Source organism: Pelmatolapia mariae, linkage group LG20 (genome assembly GCF_036321145.2).
Source record: "Pelmatolapia mariae isolate MD_Pm_ZW linkage group LG20, Pm_UMD_F_2, whole genome shotgun sequence".
NCBI lineage: Eukaryota > Metazoa > Chordata > Actinopteri > Cichliformes > Cichlidae > Pelmatolapia > Pelmatolapia mariae.
This window is the reverse complement of record NC_086244.1, coordinates 18,248,815-18,271,555: the sequence shown is the minus strand read 5'-3', so window position 1 is coordinate 18,271,555 and position 22,741 is coordinate 18,248,815. Positions and strand designations below refer to the sequence as shown.

General features: G+C 39.5%; 3 protein-coding genes across 12 annotated transcripts in view; 1 reads left to right on the top strand and 2 right to left on the bottom strand.

Moving 5' to 3' along the window:
- Nucleotides 1–637: 637 nt before the first annotated feature.
- On the bottom strand, nt 638–3,753 carry LOC134618207 (F-box only protein 44-like). The gene is made up of 6 exons (XM_063463468.1): nt 3,499–3,753; nt 2,476–2,509; nt 2,241–2,355; nt 2,045–2,140; nt 965–1,097; nt 638–866 (listed from the first exon to the last, which is right to left on the bottom strand). The coding sequence occupies exons 1-6, from the start codon at nt 3,601–3,603 to the stop codon at nt 819–821; spliced, it is 531 nt and encodes a 176-aa protein (XP_063319538.1). The 5' UTR covers nt 3,604–3,753; the 3' UTR covers nt 638–818.
- Nucleotides 3,754–4,133: 380 nt separating this feature from the next.
- On the bottom strand, nt 4,134–12,719 carry dnajc11a (DnaJ (Hsp40) homolog, subfamily C, member 11a). The gene is made up of 16 exons (XM_063463464.1): nt 12,611–12,719; nt 11,738–11,867; nt 11,513–11,586; nt 9,975–10,076; nt 9,732–9,860; nt 9,473–9,595; nt 9,256–9,329; nt 8,967–9,156; nt 8,793–8,878; nt 8,483–8,599; nt 7,950–8,105; nt 7,754–7,823; nt 7,492–7,549; nt 6,333–6,475; nt 6,004–6,133; nt 4,134–4,582 (listed from the first exon to the last, which is right to left on the bottom strand). Exons 1-16 carry the CDS (start codon nt 12,680–12,682, stop codon nt 4,557–4,559), a joined length of 1,680 nt encoding a protein of 559 aa, XP_063319534.1. The 5' UTR covers nt 12,683–12,719; the 3' UTR covers nt 4,134–4,556.
- Nucleotides 12,720–14,449: 1,730 nt separating this feature from the next.
- The window catches only part of camta1a (calmodulin binding transcription activator 1a), a 282,069-nt gene continuing 273,777 nt past the window's right edge, over nt 14,450–22,741 (top strand). For 9 of the 10 annotated variants that reach the window (XM_063463296.1, XM_063463292.1, XM_063463295.1 and 6 more), the window contains exons 1-2: nt 14,507–14,534; nt 18,293–18,394. In XM_063463296.1, the coding sequence (XP_063319366.1) occupies nt 14,510–14,534; nt 18,293–18,394 (127 nt within the window). In that variant the 5' untranslated portion in view covers nt 14,507–14,509. Of the gene's footprint in view, nt 14,535–18,292; nt 18,395–22,741 lie in introns of all 10 variants that reach the window. The other variant, XM_063463290.1, reaches the window with a different exon arrangement.

Genomic DNA, 22,741 nt, shown 5'->3' with positions numbered 1-22,741 from the left:
AAATGCGTACTCCGGAGCGTGCGGTCGCGGGATTGGGACACAGCCAAAGTCATGCAGCACTGCCAAGAGACTAAATAACGTAGCGAGCCGTGGATGTCAACTTGTGAGGCTACTCTATTTTTCTGCAGGAAAACACTTAATTCTTAAAAAATTATTGGAATAAACACTATACTTGTAAAACTGACTTTTCAAGTGTTATATTTTGAGTTTGGAAGTCTTGACTTATTACCTTGGTAGCCTCAGTAAGAATGAGTTTTGAGCCTTTCACCAGACACTGCAATGGCACGGTCACATCAATGACCTTTGCCCTCTCGTGTTTTCTGCTGTTGTCTGTGACGAACTTGCCGTACCAAGTGTTGTAAAGGCTCACCTTTCAGCACATTCACTTCACCAGATGCATCTCCAACCCTCCTCTGAACCTTCCTCCAAAACACCAAGCGTTGAGGATAATGAGACCTGTTTAAGTAAACAGCATCAACATGAAAACCACATATCACAAGGCTGTGTTGGATCTGTGACTTCTCAGTGACACAATAATGCCTAGTCTGTTTAATCATCCTTTTTATTTTGAAAATATTTCACAAAAGATGGATAGAGTTGTATTCAGTAATACTCAAAACTAGCAATTGATATACATTGTATATGTTGGAGATTCTTGTGAATTTCTGCAACGTAAAGCCAATCAAAATTTCCCACCTAATGTGGGACATCCCAACGGTCTATGCCTCTAGTGTTGGAAGTACTTCAACACTGCTGCCAGTAATATGAATTCCAAAATGTCCTTTCCACCACTTGCAATCCTTCCCTCCATGGGTAAATCAAATGTATCTCACTCCAGGGCCATATTTATGGAATACATGGGTAATCTGAAGAACAAATGTTCAGTCAGTAAAGACGTGTAAATGGGTTTTGCATCTTAACTTAATTCCATAGTACGAGTATTGGACTGGCTTTCTTGTCATACCTGGTTCCATTCTTCACATCCTTCTCTACAGTAAACAGTCTCGGGTGAAAAGATCTGAACAAGCTCCTTCTTTTCATTCAGCAGCTCTACCCAGATATCATATCTGCTGCCACAGTCCGAACGTGCAAGAAACCTAATGGCATGCACAAAGACACCCACATTTGCAAAAAAGCAACACATAGCTCATTAAACATACTACAAATATATACTACAAAGTGGGATACAATGGATTTTTTAAAATTACTGAAAGTTACAAGGTAAGGAATGAAACATGGAAACCTATCAGTCCTGTAACTTTACACATTAGATTAACCAACACAGCCCTATTGTTATTGTTTGTTTTTTATTTCTTTTATTTAACTGAATGATATTAAAGACAATGAAGGGCAAAATGGATTTATTAAAAATGTTTGGAAACATATTAGTAAAACTAGAAAATAAACAATGTTATTTCTGATAAATGGACCAAAATTTAAATCAAATAAATATGCAAATCTCTTTAGCTTTCTTTTAAATTTGGTTTTGAGAAATGAAAACACAATTTTAGAAATATCGACATCTTTTTTTCCTCTGTATTTGGAGTTATGCATGTATTTTACTTGTATTTATTTTATGAAATCGTTACTAATAATAATAACTAAATTATATTTAAAAAATTATATTATTTACCGTGCTCTTGCAAATAACGAACAAAAACAAAAACAAAGCATCATGCAACCGACAAACAATCGCTAACCGACAGTAACTGTGTAATGTCAATTTGGACCAAAATCACTTTTTCCAGTACGTTACTGAATCGATCCCATAAGGAATAAAAGCAGCTGTGAAGGCAGAAGAGGGTCCGAACAGGTATAAGTTAGATATACTGCACTGAAACGTTGTTTAAATCCTGTTGCATTGTGTAAATGCTAAATGCAAATCCTAAATGTAAATGCTAATGTTTCTTTTCCTGTTTCACTTCTTTTAGCAAATTTACACATCTCGCAGTTGACGAGGTGTTTATGGCAAATAGGTTACTTTTCTTTTTTACACTTAGTCATAGTAATAAACTATTTATTAAAGTCTCATGTTTATTCTCACCAATCAGATATCTTGATGTCTGGTTGGGCGTAATCCATAAGAGATGGACTGTAACCCTCCTTCTCCAACTCAATCAGCTGTGACTTTGTGCACATTCTGCAAGAAACAAAAAGGGTTTTCACACAACATTAATGTAAATGTACCTTAATAAAAGAGGATTCATCGCTCAGGTGCAACAGCACGGTTAAATACTCACTCAAAAGAGGTTGCAAAGTTTGTTTTGACTGCTTCATCTGGATGTGGTCTCCTAATTCCCCCAGCAACCCACTGATCACCACCATTTCTCAAGATCTTCCAGCCATTCAGTCCTTCTATAAAATAAACAAATAGATAAAATAATAGTAATAGTAACTGTGATTTAAATGTTTTAGGTTTAATTTTCAATTAAACCTACTACTATGTTACGTATACTTCATTTTATGGTTACTTACCTTCTCCATTTGGATTCTTGAGGAGATTTCTTTTCTGTTTGGACAAGAAATATGGTTGGAAATATGGTATTATAAGGGCTTTAAGATATAATGAGGCCTGGTTGCAGTAAGTATTCTTGTTGTACAATTTTGGATTCAGTGGAGGTCTTTCATGGAGCTTTTTGAACAGCCTAATAATAAGGAATTACAATACAAAAAGACTACAGTAGTGCAGATTACTACTATTTACAAACCATGTTGGGTGTGACTGCTATCAGAACTGAAATCTGATATTGCAAAGAGAAGTCGAAGCGACAACAGTCTGACACATTTTAGACTCCTTAAAAACATGAATCATACGAATCTTGGTGCACTATATCTATTGCTCCACCCAGCAAAGCGGGGGTGAGATGCATATTTTTATTCTTACTCTAACCTCAGTAGTGGGGCACGATAACAATGCGTTTACATCACTACAGAAAAAATAACGTTTGTTTTCTGTAAGTGAAAAATAACAACAGATTTTAAGATCATTCGAAATTTCGACCTAACTTTTTTAAGAAACAAGCTTCCGCATGAGGCAGCCCCTTCGGTTTGACATAAATAACTGAAGAGGGAAAAATGTTATTACTTGTGGACAAACATGGACTTTTTGTATCAAAATGTGCGAAACAGCAGAAATATTCTAAGTGTGTAAGTTCTGAAACAAACAAAAATAAAAATGTTACAATTATGCACGATCGTAGTTCTTCTGTATCTACTGCATTGCTATGTTTTGTCTGTCCCTCCTTATGACGATCGTCTTTTCGCCTTCATTGCGGTTTGATGAGAAGTTTTTCTTTCCTACAGGATTTTAATATCCAATCGAAGTAGGTTGATGTCAGATTTTGTGTATTTGTGGATAAACTGCCATGATCGATTTCCGGTGTATTGGCGATTTTGCGCGAGGAGGATAAGGTGGCTAAAAATGCAATTAACGCGGTTTATTTTGTTTCTATTAACCTGATCGGTTCTATATTTCAAGTAACTTTTAGAGACTCTTACATCTGCATTGAGAGATGAGGCTGACGCTGTTGCAGCTGCTGAAGACTTCTTAGGCGGACTTTGGTCCGGGTCGGAGATGCTGCTTTCATCCATAGTGCTCCTCATGTCTTCGACAACCAGTGCAGTCCATTAAAATGCTCGGTCCTCTGCCGAAAGAGCTTAAAGTAAAGGAAAACTGAAGTGAAACAGACGCCTAGATTTCAGGAAGTCAGCTGACGTCGTTTCCAGTAAATTTCACGTGTCATCCCAGAGCCCGTTAGCCATCCCGAGCAGGCAGAGAGATCACCATGCTGTGACTCAGGGTTCCAGTATCTTTTACATTCATCCAGAAAGTGAAAGAACTGCGTTTGTTCACGGAGCGACATACAAATGCCTTCGGGGTTGTGGCAGGAGGGGCATCCAGGATGAATATCTGGCAAATCAAACATGCTGAAATACCTGCACTTATGAATCAGGGCCAAAAGAAAGTGATTCTTTTATTTCTGTTAAAAAAGAAAGAACGCTGAAAAGAAAGAAAGTTGACTATTTTCTTGGCTACAACAAAGTAAAGACAGTTCATACCAAAAGCATGACAAAAAAGGTGTTTTGGTTGTTTTTGTGTTTTTAAATAAAGGGGCAATAATAGTTCAACAACATGAGAGAGATAGATTTTAATCATATGGCAATTAAACAGAGGTGCATTCATGTCTTCAGTCACACAGGCACTGCAGTTTTTGTACAATACAGTACACAGAACTCTGTTATAAATTACAAGCAATACCAAAAATAAATGGATACCAAAGAGCCGAGGACACCCGGGAATTAAGATGGTAGCCATTGATTTTGGTGTCACGTCAGAATTTTAAGCAGGCCACGACCCAGTCCATAGACACAGATTAATCCAGTCTGTGATGATTTTATTCCTCTCTGCATATTTAAATGAATATAAAGACAAAAAAGTAAATTCACAATTTCTGCGTAACAGAGACTTGAATCCATGTCGTATCTAAAACAGAGTTTTATCCATCTTCTGTTAAACAGTCAAGAGGTGAGTCTTTTTGGTCAGCGGGAGAGTGCTCCTATGTGTCTGCATCAATCCTGTGAGCTGTAAAGTAGAAATAATGTCCACAAAGTCAGATCGGGCACGCCGAGATGGCAGATAGCCTAGCACGGTATATCTTAACAGACATTTTCAAATAAATAAAAAACAAATAAACAAACAAATAAAAATCTGATGTTTAACATATCAAAAGACTTTTAGATTTGACGTAAATTTACCCTGCAGTCTAAAACATCTAAAACTAGGACGGGTCAGACAGAAAACAAAAGTATGAATCTGCAAGTATGTTAACTCTATAGAAATTGTGGAAATGCTGGTACTGTACTCACTTCCGGCCACTTCGTTTGGTACATCTTGCCAGTACTGGGCTGGACCCTATTTTGCCTTCTGAGCTGCCTTGATTCTTTGTTGCATAGATTCAATAAAGTTCTGGAAACACTGCTTTTGGTGCATACTGATGGCATTACATTACAAGATGCTGTTAAATATTTGCTGGCTTCGCATTCATCCATGATGCACATTTGGTGTTCGACAACATCTCAAAGATGCTCTACTGAATTGAGATCTAATGACTGTTGAGGCTGCAGAGTATAGCAACCTCATTTCCATGTTCAAGAAACCGGTTTGAGGCAATGTGAGATCTGTGACATGACACACTATCCTGCTGGAAGCAGCCATTAGAAGACTGGTATAATGTGGTCATAAAGGAATGGCCATGGTCACCAACAATACTCAGGTAGGCTGTGGTGAAAATTCTCACTTTGCACAGTGGTGCATTTGTGTTCGCTTGGATTTTTCTCTGTGTAAAGAGAAACCAAATCATGGGAAATACCTACAAGTTTATAAACTCAGCAACAGATTCGGACCAGAGTAAACAAACTATAGGTTTGAAAACATCCTAAAACTCTTTAGACCAGGCAAAGGTTTTCCAGTCTTCCTTTATCCAATTTTGGGCTGGTCTGAATTGCAGCCTCCATTCCCTGTTCTTAGTGGACAGGAGTGACACCCAGTGTGGTCTTTTGCTGCTGCTTCAAGTTTCAAAGAGCTGTGCATTCAGAGATGCTCTTCTCCATACCTTGCTTGTAAGCAGTGCTCAATTTGAGTTGCCACTGCCTTCCTATCAGCTTGAATCAGCCTGACTATTCACGTTAACATGCCATTTTCACCTAGAGAACTCACTCTCACTTATCTTTTTTTAAACCCCAGAGATGGCTGTCTGGGAAAATCCCAGTGGATCAGCAGTTTCGGAAACACTCAGTTCAGTCAATTTGGCACAAATAAATATGCCACCTTTCTCCCCCCCCATTCTCCTCAGCAGGTCATCGTGACCGTGTCTACATGTCCGAATGAGTCGAATTCCTGATATGTGACTGACTGTTAAGATATTTTGCATTTAAAAATGATTGAAGAGGTGTACCTAAAAAAGTGGCCAGTGAGTGCATAAGCATACTGTCCAAAGGACTTACATTGCTTTGGTATCCTGAGTGACTCCATATCTCCTGATAGGACTTGATGCATGACCCCGCGGAATTGATAGAGCACCTTCAGACTCTTCTCCTCCCCCACACAGGGGTCGTAGAAGCCAGGGAGTCCTGACTGGAAAGGGAACAAAGTCATGCAGCACTGCCAAGAGACTAAATAATGTAGCGAGCCGTGGATGTCAACTTGTGAGGCTACTCTATTTTTCTGCAGGAAAACACTTAATTCTTAAAAAAATGATTGGAATAAACACTATACTTGTAAAACTGACTTTTCAAGTGTTACATTTTAAATTTTGGAAGTCTTGACTTATTACCTTGGTAGCCTCAGTGAGGATGAGTTTTGAGTCTTTCACCAGACACTGCAGTGGCACAGTCACATCAATGACCTTTGCCCTCTCGTGTTTTCTGCTGTTGTCTGTGACGAACTTGCCGTACCAAGCGTTGAGGATAATGAGACCTGTTTCAGTAAGCAGTATCAACATTAAAACCTTTCTTCTGCAATAAAACATCAATAAAACACCCGTTTAGTATTAAGAGTTCAGAAAACCAAGGTTGACTATTAAACACTAAACACAAATCTCTATTTTCACAGTTTGAACGTTATGTGCCAGCAGTTGCAGCTAAAGAGTCTATGAAGAGACCAGTGAACTTTTTTTTGTCATTTGTAAAAGTAATTTTGCAAGTGCGCAATAAAAAGACATAAAAACACCATAATTCATTTTAATCACAGGCTGCATAAACAATACTGTAACCATTTAATAGAGTGCGGTCAATTAAATAGAAAAGAGCAGCTGCGTGCCTGTCACTACACGCACACACACACTGTTATTAACTGTTACTTTATAGGCCTGAAGTCTAAAGGACCGCCGATGATACTAAAAATCAAACAATCTCAACTGTGACAGGTGTCATAAGGCAATTATCGCTCGTCAAACTCCCATAGGTGAAAATTGTGCTGTCTGCTCAAAGCTTTTTGTTTCTCTGCTTATCAAAGACAAACTAAAAAAGAAGACTAATTATCACCAGCTGAAAAGAAAGTAGCAGGGTCACAAAAATCCACTAAAAACTACAGTTCTTTATTAACTGTTTTAGCTTAATTTAAAAAGAAATTGGTGTGAACAATGCAAGTTACCTGATACTCAAAGGAAAGTCGGTTTTAGTGAACCTCTGAAGAAGATGATTACAGTGTTTTCTATGTTTTTTTAAGTGTGTGGTAGGAATTATCAACAAGTGAAAACAGAGATTTTTTTCTTTCTCTAATAAAGGATTATTTTTCTTTTAATGTAGCCAAACGCTGCAATATGTGAGAATTTACACTTTGTACTGAGCAACATTCAAGCCGACATCAATAGATTTTGCTCAAAATGTACAAAAACAGCTCTGAATCCAAAATAATTATATTTTTTCTTAACAATCGGCTAAAAATAACATTATTTTCAGGATACCGCTTTCTTCAAATATTACTAATCTTACCCATCCGAGACTCCTCAGCTTCAATAATCCTGCGCACTGACTCCTGCATGAGCAAGACCTTTAGATATGAAAAGAGACACAAATAATGAGGTTTTACATTGTGTGGATTAAACTAATGAATTTGACTAATGCTCTGCATTTTATCTAATCCCATCTCTCTCTACTGGCAGGAATAATACTGCTTGACAGACACAACACCTGCATCCCTTATCTAACGTTGACAACAACGCAGGATCGGCACCACAGCCTGTAAAATACTCACAGCAGCTTCTGCCTCCTGTTTCTTTTTGGCTATATCAGAGGCCGAGCTCTCCCTTTGCTTCTCCAACTCTCTGTTGAGTTCAAAGATAAATGGAGAAATAAAATGAGCTCGTAAAATCTGCCCATAATAATACATGTGGCGCTACTTCCAATAACACCGCTTGCGTGAAACAACTAAGGTAAAGAAAGTTTCTTACTGTTCCTTCTGGGCCCGCACATATGGCCGAATAATAAGCTGCTGCATGGCGAGGTAGAATACCAGTGGTCCCACTGTGGCGTAAAATACAGCACTAGGCAAGAGTTGGTCAGTCAGGTGAATAGGGAAGAAATACGTCTGGCTGGCTCTGTTAAGTCTGTGGATAGAGAGTTGGTTTTAATATTTCTATCTATAGTCATATGCCTGAAGTTGAAAACACAGCAAAGTGAAAACACTGCAGAACTCCAGGTCAAGCGGGAGAGTGAGCTGTGCGCTGTTTCTCAGATGATTAATTTATGTGATATGCTCTCCTTAAGTCTGTCTGTGTCTAAAAATAAAATGTAAGCTGTACATACACTTGCTTTTAAATCATACCCCAGGAACACCTAACATCATATTGTATTGAATCCTGTGTGAACATGTGCAGATACACACTCCCAATTTGTGAAAAAAAAGGAGAAATGGCAACAAGAAATTGAGGGAAACTCGAGAAACTCCAATGAATGGGAAATTGGAACAACGAGTTACACTTACTTAATCTTGAGGGAGACACCTTGAGGCACTCCCACGCTGACGGTGGCCCCCAGGACACTGTGTCGACTGATCTTCCTCTCGGCACCGTACTCTACCACAGTCCCAAAAAACCCTGATCTGCAACAAAAGTTAGAACCACTCTACCCATCATTTACTTTAACAGGCCAGTTCCCTGCACAACAATTATCCCACCCAAACTTCATTTAATAGAAACATTAATCACTCTAGAGTTTTATACCAGAAAAGCAATGTTAATATGACCTACAACAGGGGTTCCATTATGAACACATATTGCTCGTTAACAACATACTTTACTGAGCCCTTAATCTTCGTCTGGTCTTCATCCTGAAACTTGTACTGGTAGCTCATCATCATAAAAGTGTGAGGAATGCCAAGCTGCAGAGATAAAATGTGAGCGTTAATCTTGGTGATACTGTGATAACCGGCTGTGATTTTCAGTTAAATATCACTCCTGGCTCCTAACCTGCATTGCGAAGGTGAAGTGGCTGCTCTTAGTGTCCCTCACTATGCTGGTGTTCATAGAAGACTGGGTCCCCCAGCGCCACTGCAGGTACCCCATAGTGTTCTTGTCTAGGTGACGGGCCAGCACCGTGGTGAACCCAGGACGCACGCCTCGAGATGAAAACTGGAGCCCGCACTGAGCAGTCACAAAGCTGAGACAACAAGCAAAATAAAGAAATCGGCGAAATTGTTCACGTTGTTGCAAAAATATTGAGGATTGACTTATTTTTCTCTAGCACATCTAAGCATACAATCGAGGCGTCAAGTTGCGGAATATCTTCATTCCGAGGAAAGGTCCATGAGTGTCTCCAGCTCCCAACTCTACCTGTTTAAACACAGAAAGCAAAAACGTCTCACATCTTAATGTGTCATAGCGTGTTATTAAAAACACACGCGCCTGTTTTGTGACAAATCCCAGCAATTTGCAGTACTAGGGAGCGTGCAATGCCCATTGAAAACACAGCATACCTCTCCCCACCCCTTAGCTGATGTGACTCTTCTCAAAGCCAGGTTAATAGTGCCGCCTCCGTTTCCATTGTGGGTTGACAAGGACCCAGACAAAATGGCTGTGTCTTTTGTAGTGAGAGGAGCCTGCAGTAGAACACATAAAACTGTGAGTCCTGTTATTGGCATCAAGTCAAACATCTTTTCCAAAAGCCATCACAGACTCATTGGCATCTCTTAATCCAATATATAGAAGAGCAAGAATCCTGGGGCAACCAGTTACCTCTATAGATTGTGATATGTGCATTTTGTTGATTTCCACATGTGGGACTCCACCTCCAACCATATCTTCATAGTCCTCTTCATACCGGTCAAAAAGGTCTGTGGCGTCAATACCCACACTAATCGTTCCCTGCGAAATTATCATGAATTGATACAGTGTTTATTGAAAATTCGTAAAATATGCACACCATTCCTGGGTTTTATTCACTTCAATGCGAGGTTTCTTATCTTCCCTCGAACATACCTTTGGGTTGGTCCTTTGCTGAAGTCTTCTCTCCTCTCGCTCTCTCTGAAGACGCTCATACTCTTCTCGAATCTCTGCAGGGGTTCTTTTCCTTTCCACCACCTGCAGGCAGAAGATATGTTATTTGAATGTAAACCGAGCAGAACTGACTGGTTGCAGATACAGGTTTACAGTTGGAAACATAAATAAATAAAAATAAATATATAAATCACTCTCCCATATATTCTTTCTCTGTAAATAGTTGTTCTTTCTGCATCATACTTTGTACAGTCCGGCATTATTAGATGAAGGCAAAGGTAGAACAGTTTCACACAAAGGAACCAATGCTACATTTTTTAAGGATGTTATTTTTTAATGCGTGCCTCTTGATGTTTCCATCAGCTTTCTCAAGATGTCGATATCCAGCTAAGAGATATTTGAACACTAACAAAGACAGGAGGCTTTTTCTTTTTGAATTTCTGAATACTTTTTTACCAACTTGCAATGAATATGGTCAGAAGTTACAAGGTACTTTTGACTGCTCCCTTATTTCCCATGGGGTTACCACTGCAGATGGATCCACATATTTGATTTGGAACAGATAAGACTGGCACTGGAAGTACACTAGCTTGTGAACCCCTGAAGACTGAGTTTGTGTTTTGGACCATGCATCTTTTCTATGAAAGACAAAGACAAACCACAACACCACAGAGTTCTGAAAACTGAATTACAAAATTTACTCTACGCTTGGTTTTGACTAGCAATGCATGTCATATTTATCATGAATTCAATATACAGTATTTTAAGAATGAATAAGCTGACTCTTGTAATCGGTATTGTCGAAATTCAGAATGCTACAGAGCTGGTATTGAAGTTTTTCGCACGTGCAAAGGAAGTTATAGGTGTGTCAGTGTATATTACTTAATAGCAAACAATAGTTCAACACAACGACCATTCTTTCTAACTATGGATGTGATGTATGCTTCAGTGGGAAATCAACCGTGTAGGTACATTGTAACCGCAAACCCCTCTGAAACCCTACGATGTAAAGACAATCATAACCTGACATGCACCTCCCTCCCTGTAATTACATGCCACGTCAACACAGCCCATAACTAGTGATTATCATTGATTCTTTCTATTCATTTCTAGCTACTTTTTCACTGCAATTTATTTATTTACAAGTGCGAGGATAACAATCATTGCCTAAATATAAGGAATAATAATCACAGTATCAGATTATTAGGAATCTCAAATGTCAGCAAATTTCTGGAATGAGACTGCAGAAACTATTTGAACTGAATGTACAAAGAAATGGAAAAACTTGAGGGATAAATATGTTTGAAGACACCAGACATTGTGGACCCAAGGGAGACAAAAAGTCCCAGCATTTTATTTGTTTCTATCGTTGCTGGCACTGGATGTAAAACATGACCACAAGGCACTCAATCAATCAATGGATCACACAGAACAATAAATGCTGGCAGCAACCTCAGCCACTCAACATAGGATATGTCATAGGCACTGAAGACGTCTAAACAAGTCACTGAGAGACTCACCTCCCATCCTTCAACATCAAGTCCTCGCTTGCCATAGATATCATAGATAGCACGTGCCTGAGGGTCACTGAGCACTAGAAAGAGATTCAAAATGTAAACCAGCAGTATGCTTTCTTTACGTCTTGAAATAACCTAACATACGTCAAAACATACTCAAGAGCATCAGCAGTTCAACATACGGTTGAAAAGGGAATCAAAAGCAAATGTGATCAATGCTCCTCTTACCTTCATAAGCTTCGTGTACAAGGTTAAAAAGGTGCTCTGCTTGTCTCTTTAGTTCAGGATCCCGGTGTTTGTCTGGGTGATAGAGCATGCATAATCGTCTGTATGCCGCCTTCAGCTCCTCCTGCGTAGCCTGAAGGGAAAAAAACACAGCACAGCATAGTTACAACATAACATAAGGCGGAGTAAAAATTGTTTTTAAAAATGTAATCTAGCCTACCATTACCCCAGCATATTTTATGTTTTAAAATCACTTGGAGTGATATTTTTATAACCGATTCGGAATCAAAGTTTTTACCCTCCTTGCTTAAGAATGTGGAAATTATAATAACATTTATAGTTCAGTATACTTATACACTTTAGCCTGCCAGCAAATGGTTTTCTTTTGCATAACGATTTTTCATATAAACACGATGCTTTTTGCTGCTACAAGTGAATAATCACGACCAAAAACGTCCGATTCCTGCAGACTTAAAAAGTCCATTTATACTATAATCAGCACTGCGTGTTGCATGCTGCAGCTCCGAAGTTACATTAGCTACTTAGCACTCTCCAAAGTACATGACATACATGTGAAATAGAAAAAAACAATTGCCAGTCCGGAAACATCAACTCTTAGATTGCCACATAAACACACCGATTCTCTGTCCTACACAAGTAACATATTACGCTGCCAAAGCTGTCACCCCACGACCCTTCTGTGCTCACTGAAACAACCGAAGAGTTAATCAATGTCGAGGGTCACTAGTTAGCTGCCTAGCTAATGTTTCATCTATGTTTGGGAGCAACGCTTTAATATCAGCAGTATAAAGTTTATAGGACGACCGATGCTGAATCCGCACACGCAATCATTCAGATCCCAGATGCATATTGTACCTCTCTTCTGACATTTAGCAGGGAATAATAATCATCACTGGCGAGCTCATCATCGTCTAAGGGAGACGCCATGTTCACACCCGGTCATCTCTTCTTTGTGTCACTTATGTCGTTCGAAGTCTCCTCTTTGCGCTCTGTCGCCCCCTGGTGTTGGGATGAGCGACAACACCGCGGCCGTTTCCTAAATGCTGACACATTGCTACGCGTCCTGTGCATATTTAAGTTTGAATTCATTCATTGCAGTTGATGTGCTTATGAGGAATAATGCGTAGGAAAGAAGTATGAAGTAACCCGGCTTTTTTTTTTTTTTTGCTTTTGTTTTGTTGTTGTTATTGTTGTTTTTGCACTGCAGCCATCCGCGAATTTACTTTAAAGTTACTTTAGTGTTCATTCAACCTGATTTATTTTATTTCAGTTTTGCAAATGATACTATATAATGGCTAAATAACTTACAGGGGAGAAATATTATGTATATACACCGAATGTTCTTTTTTATGTGAGAGAAAATGAATATTGCTCATATTTAGAGGGAACGTGTATGCCTTAATTCTAAAGGGATATTGCCTGCATCACATTCAGCTATAGAAGCAATTAAGGCAGGGGGTGAAGAAAATCACATTAGGTCTTTCATTAATTACTCTCCTCGCAATAACAACAAGCCGTTGACTGCACGAGGCGCAGCAGCAGGCAGCAGAGGAGCTGTTCTTTCAGCACCACCACCTCAAACTATACACTGCATTTCAACGCTGACGGCCAGCAGCCTGTTAAAGGCTGTCCTTGAGTGGAGTGCCGCAGTTGAAGCGATTAAGCACAGTGATCTGTAATTAGATTGCCTCTAGCCATTTAACGTATATTGTCAAGCATGTGTGATTGCGCCATAATGATAGCAGTTAGAAGAAAATCCTCCGTGGTATATAGCGGGTAGAGTTAAAAGTTAACTCTGGACCAGAAACAGCTGTTTACATGGACTCCACCGCCGCCAGCCTCCCTCATGGTGGAACAAGAGGTGGTATCCACATCTCTTGGAAATCAATGCGGTTTTCAGTATTGTGGTGAAATCATTTAGACAGGCCTACAGGGGGAAAAGTAGTCTGCAGGCTCCCCAATGTAAACGGACACATGATTGACAGATTGCGCATAGTACTGTCCAATATGTCTCAAATGCTTTATCATTTGTTTCTTTACAGGGCTGCATATTTGTCTTCAACTCAACTCGGTGTCTTAAATACGGGAAAATGAAACTTAAAACAAAGTGCTCTGTGATGGATGATTATGGAAAATTCTCTCTTTTTTCTTTTCTGAGGCTGAACCTCCAGTTATTAGTTGTACGAACCAGCTCGTGTCTCCAGTATCAGATTAGATAAGCAGACTTTGATTAAAAAACAATTAATGAAGAACATTAAGCACTTAATTTCTTCTAATAACTGGTTTTGCGTCACTAGGAAATGACAGTGTAAAACAACTTGGGTGGGGTGGCTCAAAAGGGAAGCATTTAATATTCACAATCTAATCAGTTTCTTAAAAAAATAAATAAATAAAGAAGGAAAATTATGAAAGCAACCTCCAAGACATTAAAGTTTTATTTTCCTTTTTATAATACCGTCTTTTAAAGACCAGCATTGCCTCTGAGCTGTAAAAAAATATATTAAATAAAAAATATTTATATTTTAAAAACCCCCAAAACAAAACACGGCTAGTGGTGCCAAGGTGAGGTGAGATGTGTTGTTTTTCATCCCGGAGCCTCTCTGTCAGTCACCGCCTCACAGCCAATGATAAGTTCGCCTCGGTCGGACCGACTCGCCGCTTGCTCCTCCGGTCCCTCCTCGTGCTGTCCTCGCCGTGCACGCGCGTGGTACCCACGGTCGTGAGGAGGAGGAGGATGTTGCGCGTGAAGGGGAAATGGCTGCCGAAAACAAGCCGGAAGGTAAGAGAAATATAATGGGATTAATTTACTAGTATGACCGCGGTGTGGGTTTTGGAAGAGCTGCAACTCCGTGCGGAAATGACACACGCGTGAAGCCGAGCGGAGAAATTTTCGGTAGAAAGCGGCTCCGCTATTTTCCTCCGAATAGGCTGCTAAAACGTGGAGACATCACCTAGCCAGCTAATATTAGCTTGCATTCTAGCCAAGCTACTATTCCCATCGTAGCCCACATTTAAAAGCACGCCACTGGGACGAATAGCGTGGCAAAAGTGCCGTGTTTACCGTTTATTGTGCTCGGGTTCCTTGTCAAATGACGAGCAATTCAAGTTGTTAACAACAAGGCTAAGTTAATGACAACATGTCATTGGCATCGACCAACTTCTTCCCTTATTACCCAGCTTTAAAAGCGGCTTGGTTGTGTTAGTTTATATGTCAATACGGCTCTGTTTTCGAGCCGCTTTTTGCAGCTTGTTTTGACGGCATTGCAATAGGCTAATTATTAAGACGTGTCTGATTTAAAATGTAGCCTATAAGTCTTGTTTTTTTATCTCTCTTTCTTTCTTTCTTTCTCATCTTGGAGAGGGTCGTTTAGTCCCCCACCTCTTGAAGCGCGAGAAATTTCTTCGGCTTTCAGCGGATAGTGTTTATGAGCCAGAAGTGATGTATTGTTTTTAAACGAGCGAATATTAGCCTCCGTTTTCCAAATGCCAATTAATACTACTTGGCCTATATTTGGTCCGAAACACGGGCATCAAAGCGCTGTGATGCCTACTCCGCTCGCAATGCCCTATCGCACTTGAAATGCCATCACACCGGAGGAAGCAGGGAGGATGGAGAGTAGGATTTCCAGCAGCCTGCCTGCCCATTACACTACTTTACACATAGGACAAAACGAAGACTTCCCTCCCCTCCTCAGCTGACTTCACACGGCTCGCTAACTTGAAATGAAATGCACTAGACTTAATTATTTTCCTTCTTAGTGGAATATTTTATTGCAACCCATATGCATAAGAGATTTGATCTCATTCAGACAGGCCCATGGATTTTTTGGGTGAGTAATTAAACAACGCCTGCATGAAAATAAAGATGTGATCCATGATTTTTAAACGGACCGGTTTTCCTGGCGCCTTTTCACTAATAATGGTGTTTGAAGCTGGCTGGAGCCAGTTACTTATTTACAATCTCAGTGTTTTTGATAAAGATGAAATGTGTATATGTTAAAAATATATTTTTTCAACAATGATCTTAAAATTAAACGCGTGATTATTTACATGTTATAGTTTGTGTGTATTCATACGTTTTTGCTATTGTTACTTTAATTGATTTATTGATAATTATCCAACTTTTTTTATTGAACAGAATACATTGGTAGATAGTTCAAATCATATGTTCTTGTTTTTTATATATATTTGCTGATTTATATAGAGCTTTAGGGTGCAGAAAAGAGTCTTTCTAGGTTTTTATTTTTATTTTATTTTTTTTTAAACTGGCTGCTTGAATTGAGAAAGACAACATTTTTTAATTAAAAAAAAATTTGGTCCAGCTGTTTCTGAGCTGTTCTTTACGTTTTGTTGCAGGGTTTAAAATTAAACAGGCGTCTGTCAGTCTTTGGTGTCAGTAACCTCAAACACAAATTCTTTTTGATGTAGAATTACTGTAATGTTTCAAATTGTCTCGGTCCATGTGAGGAGAGATGATAAAACGCTGGGATTTTAGTTGTTTGGATGTCAGTGTGCCAACCACTAAAGCGAGTCCCACCAGGGGGTGGTATTGAGCTACAGAAGCACACTTACATGAGGGATCAGTCTGCGGCTATGACAAAAAAAAAAAAATGAAGACATCTGGTTTTGTGATAGTAATGACTTCACTATGGTGTATAGTCTTAATGAATTCATCTACATAGCTGAACTTAACAAATAGACTGTAGCTGATAATCGCGATGTCTCCCCCAACACGAGGAGCTCTCACTGCAAACCTTGACTTGAAAGTCCCATTGCTGAGCCGGTCAAGTTATTTTCAGAGTTCCTATGAGGCCGGTCAGTGGAAAAAGGAGGAGGAAGGGGGGCATAAAGAGACAGAGAGTGCTCCATACCTTCATGTAAACGCTATATACTCTCATGCATACCTGGCCGTTAAAGCTTTTACATAAAGCTGTCATGAATCATTCCACTTGAACCAAGTCTTTTTGGCTTTTCAGCAGGAATGTAAAACGTTTAAACGAACACAACTTTTACAGTTTTTACATGACGTGTTCCTGAATGTCTGGCAGCCACTAAGAGAGCTCAACAGTGTTTCCTTAACCTTTTGTCCTTGTGGTATGCGGGCAGCGCCGATCGCTCTTAGCTGTTTGGCAGGTCTTATGATGGCCCATAACAACTGAGGGTTACATCTTGTGTTAAACCCAGGGGCCATGACCCAGCCTCACGTCGTGGTGTAATGTTTACATCCTGGGGTATTTCTCTCCAGCCTAACTGATCGTCTATCCCCTTGGGGTTATTTTTTTTCCCCCCTTCACACTCATAAAAAGCTCTGTGTGTCCGTTACTTTAAGTACAAAGCCTGGAGGGCACTGAAAGGACATGCTTGATATGTCTCACACTGACACTGGTCTGGATAAAACTACAGCCAGTGGTCTTATGAATCCGCTAAAGCAGAAATTCCATATAGATATTTCAGTACTACAGCCAAATGTGAGAAATAAAACAAGGAGGTTTGTAAAGAAAAGAAAACACCATGTGAAAATGCAATCATGATATTAACCTCTGAATTGAAATCTTGTTATGGTATTTTTCCCAGCCTAGCAGAATCATGTAGCACACTTTGATTAATATAAAATCAGGTAATTGCAAATCCAATGATGAAGGGAGTGTTTACTCACACTTAAAGTTCATACAGGTTTGTTAACCTGCATAAATCCAAGACTAATCCAAACAATCAATAAAGGTTGCTTTTTGAAATGTAGTAAATAAGGCCTGCGGTTTCTGCCCGTGTAGGAAGGGCTTTTTCTCATTTTTTTAACGCAGGCACAGTTTGAAAAGTTTCATGATCTTATCATTTCACTCAAAGTTCAGGGTGAAGCAGCAGGAAAACATCAAGTAAACACGCAGTCAGCCATTAACTTACAAAAGTGCTTGTGCAGCAATGGCATAAATATTTCTCTGCTGTTTTGTAAAGAAGGATGAATTTAACCTCCTCGTGATGCCAGACGACTTGCTCTGCCAGTTTTGTGTGGAATCAGGATATAGCTACATTTTTTCCCAGGCTTTTAATTGAATCAGTGAAGTATGGATGGGTGGGACCCAGGTCCAGTCTGTGGTTGCTGAGACGTCTGCATGTAATAGACCTTTACCGACAGCTTTGCAGGGTCTCCACTGATTGATTGTATTGATTCTTCCAGCTCACCAATGACACAATAAGAAGTGTTACTGACCCATATCAAAACAGGCCAGAGCTATACTAACCTATATCAAGGGGCATTTTCCTTGTAGAGAGAAAAAGATTGAGTTGATGGAAAGCTTCACTGTTTTAAACAACCAATAGACAAATTCAATATGTATTATTACCCTGATTATTGTTGGTGTTATTATTATTCCCATCACATTTTTTTCCAACAGCTCTTGTGTGTTTTAAATGCATTTCAAAAAACTGTGTGTAGTTTCTGTTGATGTTGCTTGCATGGGGGAGTTTGCTTAGGTATCACAGGCTGGGAGAATGCTTCTTTTCCTCGATTTTCTCTACTTTTCTCTTTGCCTCCTGAAGGACTGAAGAAAGTTCGTAATCCGGATCGAATGTACAGATCAGCAGTGTGTTATGCTGGCCATGGTCCACCTAAGAATATCAGTGATGACACAGAGACGAACAGTAAGAGTCAGTTATTAATACTGCATTGCTGCTGCAAGAGGCCACTAGCTGGCCAATCTATTATTCATCCATCAATTCATTTATTTACTTCTTGATTTCATCCGTCCCCATGCCCCCTCCCTCTTTTATTCTTCTCCAACACAACACCTCCTCCGGCTGTTCTGTTGATTGAAGTGTCTGCTTTACAGGATCACGCTGTCAATAGTTGAAGTGTTGTCGTTAACTAAGAGTGATTTCAGGTTGAGGCCAGGGGATCAGGACCTGAGCAGACCCTCAGAGAGAAAGCTTACGCTTTGATCCATCAATTATGACCCAGGACTTGCTTTTTCTTTGCTTTTCTTAAACCTGTATTTGATGGAGGGGTATCAACTCAGGTTAACGGTATGTTGTAAAAATGCTGGAAAAATAAATTGTGTATGACCAAATATAAAAGAAATAGCATCCTTTATATTTTTCCTTTATGGGTTAATATTCGTCTCTGTCTCCCTCTCATTTCATTTGCACTCGATCAGAACTCTAGATCAGACATCATAGAGGAGGTTTTTATGACTTGTAAAAGCCAGCTTCTGTAGGGATTGCTTCAGTGCGCTTACAAGTCTGTGCACAAGCGCTATTTTCTGTCATGACCAAAACAAGTCAATCAGAAATATAGGCCAAAGTGTTGACTGTATTTGTGGTGATTTTCCCTTCATTCCTCTTTAGAGAACGTGCCTGAATTTTAGCCTCTGTCTTTTTCCATTGAAAAAACTGTCCCCTCTAAAGCAGATTGTTCCTCTGCAAAAAGGAGTGCCTTCATTGTTAATGAATACACCAGTCTCTTCACTGCTGGGAGACTCTGTTGATCTAGGCTAGAGACTGGGTAATTAAGTGTGCTCATGTATTGTCATTTCTAAATAGTAAGTCTGAAATCACCCCCAACCCCTTGTTAGACTCTTCACTCGATATGTGTCACTGGAAGAGCTTTGCTGCACCAGATCTTTTTGGTATTTTTAACAGAGAATGTTTTGAAAGATTTAATGCCAAGGGAGTGCCAGTGCAGATCTATGAAACAGTGATGCAGACTGTAACGGGAACATTTTTGATAGACTTTTGCGTTACCCCTTCATGTGTGACAACTGTGACTGACAATACGTTTTGCCAGTGTTGCTGTTTTCCCTCATGTTATTGCATGGTATTACAGTATCCTGTTCCCATGTCAGACACCCCGTTTAATGTGTTCAGCCTGGAGGGTTTTCTGCCTACCAGGACACTCTGTAGCAGAATACAGGAGCTCAAACAAGCAGGTAAACCATTGATCTGAGTAATCGTCTAAGTAATTGTGGGAGTAGTTATGATACAGAAAGAAGGGTTTTGTTTGTGTGCATGTGTAAGCTAGAGGGAAAAAACTGAAAGAGAACAAGAGCAAGAGAGAGGGAGTGAGAGAGAGACCTCACCTCTGCTCTCCTTGAGATGGGATTTTTATGGATGGGTGAGCGTGGTGAGGGCTGAGAACACATAAAGAGTCATTTTCAGTTTGTTGCAGGCAGTTAACCATGTGTACATGTTTGTTGAACTTTCAGTAATAGGCGCAGGCTTTTTTTTGAGCTGTTTGACTTTTTGACAGTCTTTCCTTATTATGCTACATTATAGTATACTATTAACTACACAGAGACAAAGTGTGTCCAGCATATGGCCATTGAGGTAATGTAAACAGTGTAAATGTAAATAGTGAAAGCTGCAATACTGCACATGTTGCATCTTGTAGCACAACAGCATAAGAAAATGTTCCCAGTGAGATTCAGTCCTATTCAGATCTCTCACTGGCATGCAGATGCTTTCCGCCTTTCCCAGCGGGGGAAAAAAAACCCTTTAGCATTTTTTACAACAGCTGTTGTGTGCATTCCCGGTCAAACAATCATCCTTGATTCTTTCACTAGATGCCGTATAATGATCTCTTCGCTTTAGGTTTATAGTACCATAGCTGTGCTATAGTGAAGTTCACCAGTTCACTTTTTTTGCTCGTGGGCAGTTTGTAATTTCACTAGATGTAAGAGTGTTATCGAACAGGCTATGGGCCAAATGATAAAGATAATTGGTTTCCCCGTCCTACACTAAAACATGGCTATTTTAAGTCTGCGTCTACATACTCCTCTCTGTGTTCCCATCAAGAGCCATCAGGCTGTGGGGAGACCAGCCCCTGGACAATAGGCATCATTGTCGTTATTGCCAGGGAAATTTGACACTACTTAAATTGTCCTGTGTTGTTTTAAAGCTCAGCTCAGGATCTCCCACAAGTGCTCGGCTATAGACTCTCGTCTAATCAAGTGTTTGGTTCACTACTGAACAAGAGCAACCACTTTTTCTTTTAGGTACAGCCTAATCAGTGATATAGATTAAAGGTCTGCATGAATTAAATAGTGTTTTTGTAATATTTGGAAACTTTTCAAGCCTGTTAAGATTAGAGATTTCAAATCAGTTTAATTAGTGAATTTAGACTTTCTGTGTGGAAATACAAGAGAAACTTGAGAAAATCTTTTTTGTTGTTGTGTGATATATTTAAAGCTGTATCAAGTTAATTAAAGATCAGCAGTCGCTTATTTTTTTTTGTAACAAGCCATTTTAGCTGTCAGAATTATTAAATGAATGTGGAAATCACAGCGTTTGACCAAAAATAGTTTGTGCAAGGATTTGGGGGATTAGATGGATCACAGAAATGTGTCCACATCTTTAGGCTACTGAAACCAATATCCCGTTACAGTAAATGCATTGGCCATAGACTCATGCAGGTTAAGCCCACTTTTTCTCTTTCCTCTTCATTTTTTTTCACATCTCACAACTAGATTAATTGGTTTTAGTTTCCAGCGCGTTATCAGTTGACCATTTCCCCCTGGCTGCATAAGTTCATCTCTGCTTCACATTTGAACACACTTTGTCTGCATTTTTATCAAGCTAACATGTTCCCCGTTTCTACCCATGGTGTGAGCTGTAGGTCCACTCTGTCAGCTTCTGTATGTCTGGTCATTATATCTACTGCATGAGACATACAACACATTATAAATTTCTCATCATCTCTACGCATTTCATTAATTTTTATTGCTGTCTGTGCATGCATTAACTGCATGTGTGCTCTAGTATTTGTCTGCATGCTACAGATAGAAAGCATATATATCTTATACTTTTCTTCCTTCCTGTCTATTTTAGCAGGCCTATGCTTTTATGTTTTCATAGCCCATGGATATCTTACCTACAAACTGAAACATAATGCAGTTAATTTTTTATATTCCTTTAGAAGCAGTTGGAAAATTAGCAGCTTTAGGAAAAAAACATCATTGCTAGTTTCAAAAGGTGCAACAAATGAAAGCACCACACATTAAATGGTGTTCAGGAAGTCTTGAGAAATGTCCTTTTACTTAATAAAAAGTCACAGTAAATGCAGGCATCTCTTCAAGGATGTTTAAGTGATCAAGATGTGACCATCATTGCAATTTTCATGTGGAAGTCTGAATCACGGCAAAACCTCTTTGCATATGTTGTTTTTTGTTTTCAGTACAGCACTACTAATTTGTTTTTTGAATACAACACTTTGTAGTGGATAAAAAAGCACATTTTTGCCTCTGTTCGCTTGACATTTTGTCACCTCAGTTGATGAAATGTGTCTGAACTTATCTCATTTGCCTAACCACACTAATTTCTAAGCTAAAGTCTTTTTTCAATTTTTGGTCCAGCCCAGTGGATGGCTGTCATACAACATAATGATAACAGACACTGCCATAGACCTAATTCAGTTTCGGAGCACTTCTTACTGCACAGAGACGAGGGCCAAATATTTATCCACAGGACTGTTTGTTCTTCTCTGATTCACCTCCCATGTGTTCTAGGTATAGCTACAAAAGAACAGTTAGACTCCTCTTCACATCCATAAGCCATATTAGCCACTGAACTGTTGTGGAAAATGTTTGCATTCAAAGTTACTTTGGGTATGCACCACCAGCAGCGATTTGTTGAATGATCTATAGCCAAAACATTAGCTTGCTATTTCTCCACAATGTGGGCACAGATTAAAAAGAAAAACTGTCACTCCCAGTGCGCTCTGAGACAGAGACGGAAGAGAGAGGGTTTTGCGTTCAGGGCTCAGATATTGATTAAAGATTTGTTTTTGTCAGCCTTTCCAGTCTCATGACCCTCGTTCTCATCTCTAGGGTGGGGCTAGAGCAAGCTAGCATGACAGATACCCTTAAATTTGGCCCAAGTGTTTGCTTAGCAGCCAGGATCAGCGATAATCCAAACATCATCACAGAGAAATATATATATCTTTATACCCATTCGTCAAAGGGTGATGTAAATTATACAGCAGCATGCACAGACTGC

What these genes read in the sequence shown, in the direction of transcription:
- LOC134618207 (XM_063463468.1), bottom strand. Translation starts at nt 3,603, where the DNA reads ATGAGGAGCACTATGGATGAAAGCAGCATCTCCGACCCGGACCAAAGT. An exon ending in CCTCATCTCTCAATGCAGAT is followed by an intron (nt 2,510 to 3,498) that starts GTAAGAGTCTCT and finishes TTGTCCAAACAG; the next exon opens with AAAAGAAATCTCCTCAAGAA. An exon ending in AACTTTGCAACCTCTTTTGA is followed by an intron (nt 2,141 to 2,240) that starts GTGAGTATTTAA and finishes TGTTTCTTGCAG; the next exon opens with AATGTGCACAAAGTCACAGC.
- dnajc11a (XM_063463464.1), bottom strand. Translation starts at nt 12,682, where the DNA reads ATGGCGTCTCCCTTAGACGATGATGAGCTCGCCAGTGATGATTATTAT. An exon ending in AACAGGAGGCAGAAGCTGCT is followed by an intron (nt 7,550 to 7,753) that starts GTGAGTATTTTA and finishes TCATATCTAAAG; the next exon opens with GTCTTGCTCATGCAGGAGTC. An exon ending in ACTCAGGATACCAAAGCAAT is followed by an intron (nt 4,583 to 6,003) that starts GTAAGTCCTTTG and finishes TCTACTTTACAG; the next exon opens with CTCACAGGATTGATGCAGAC.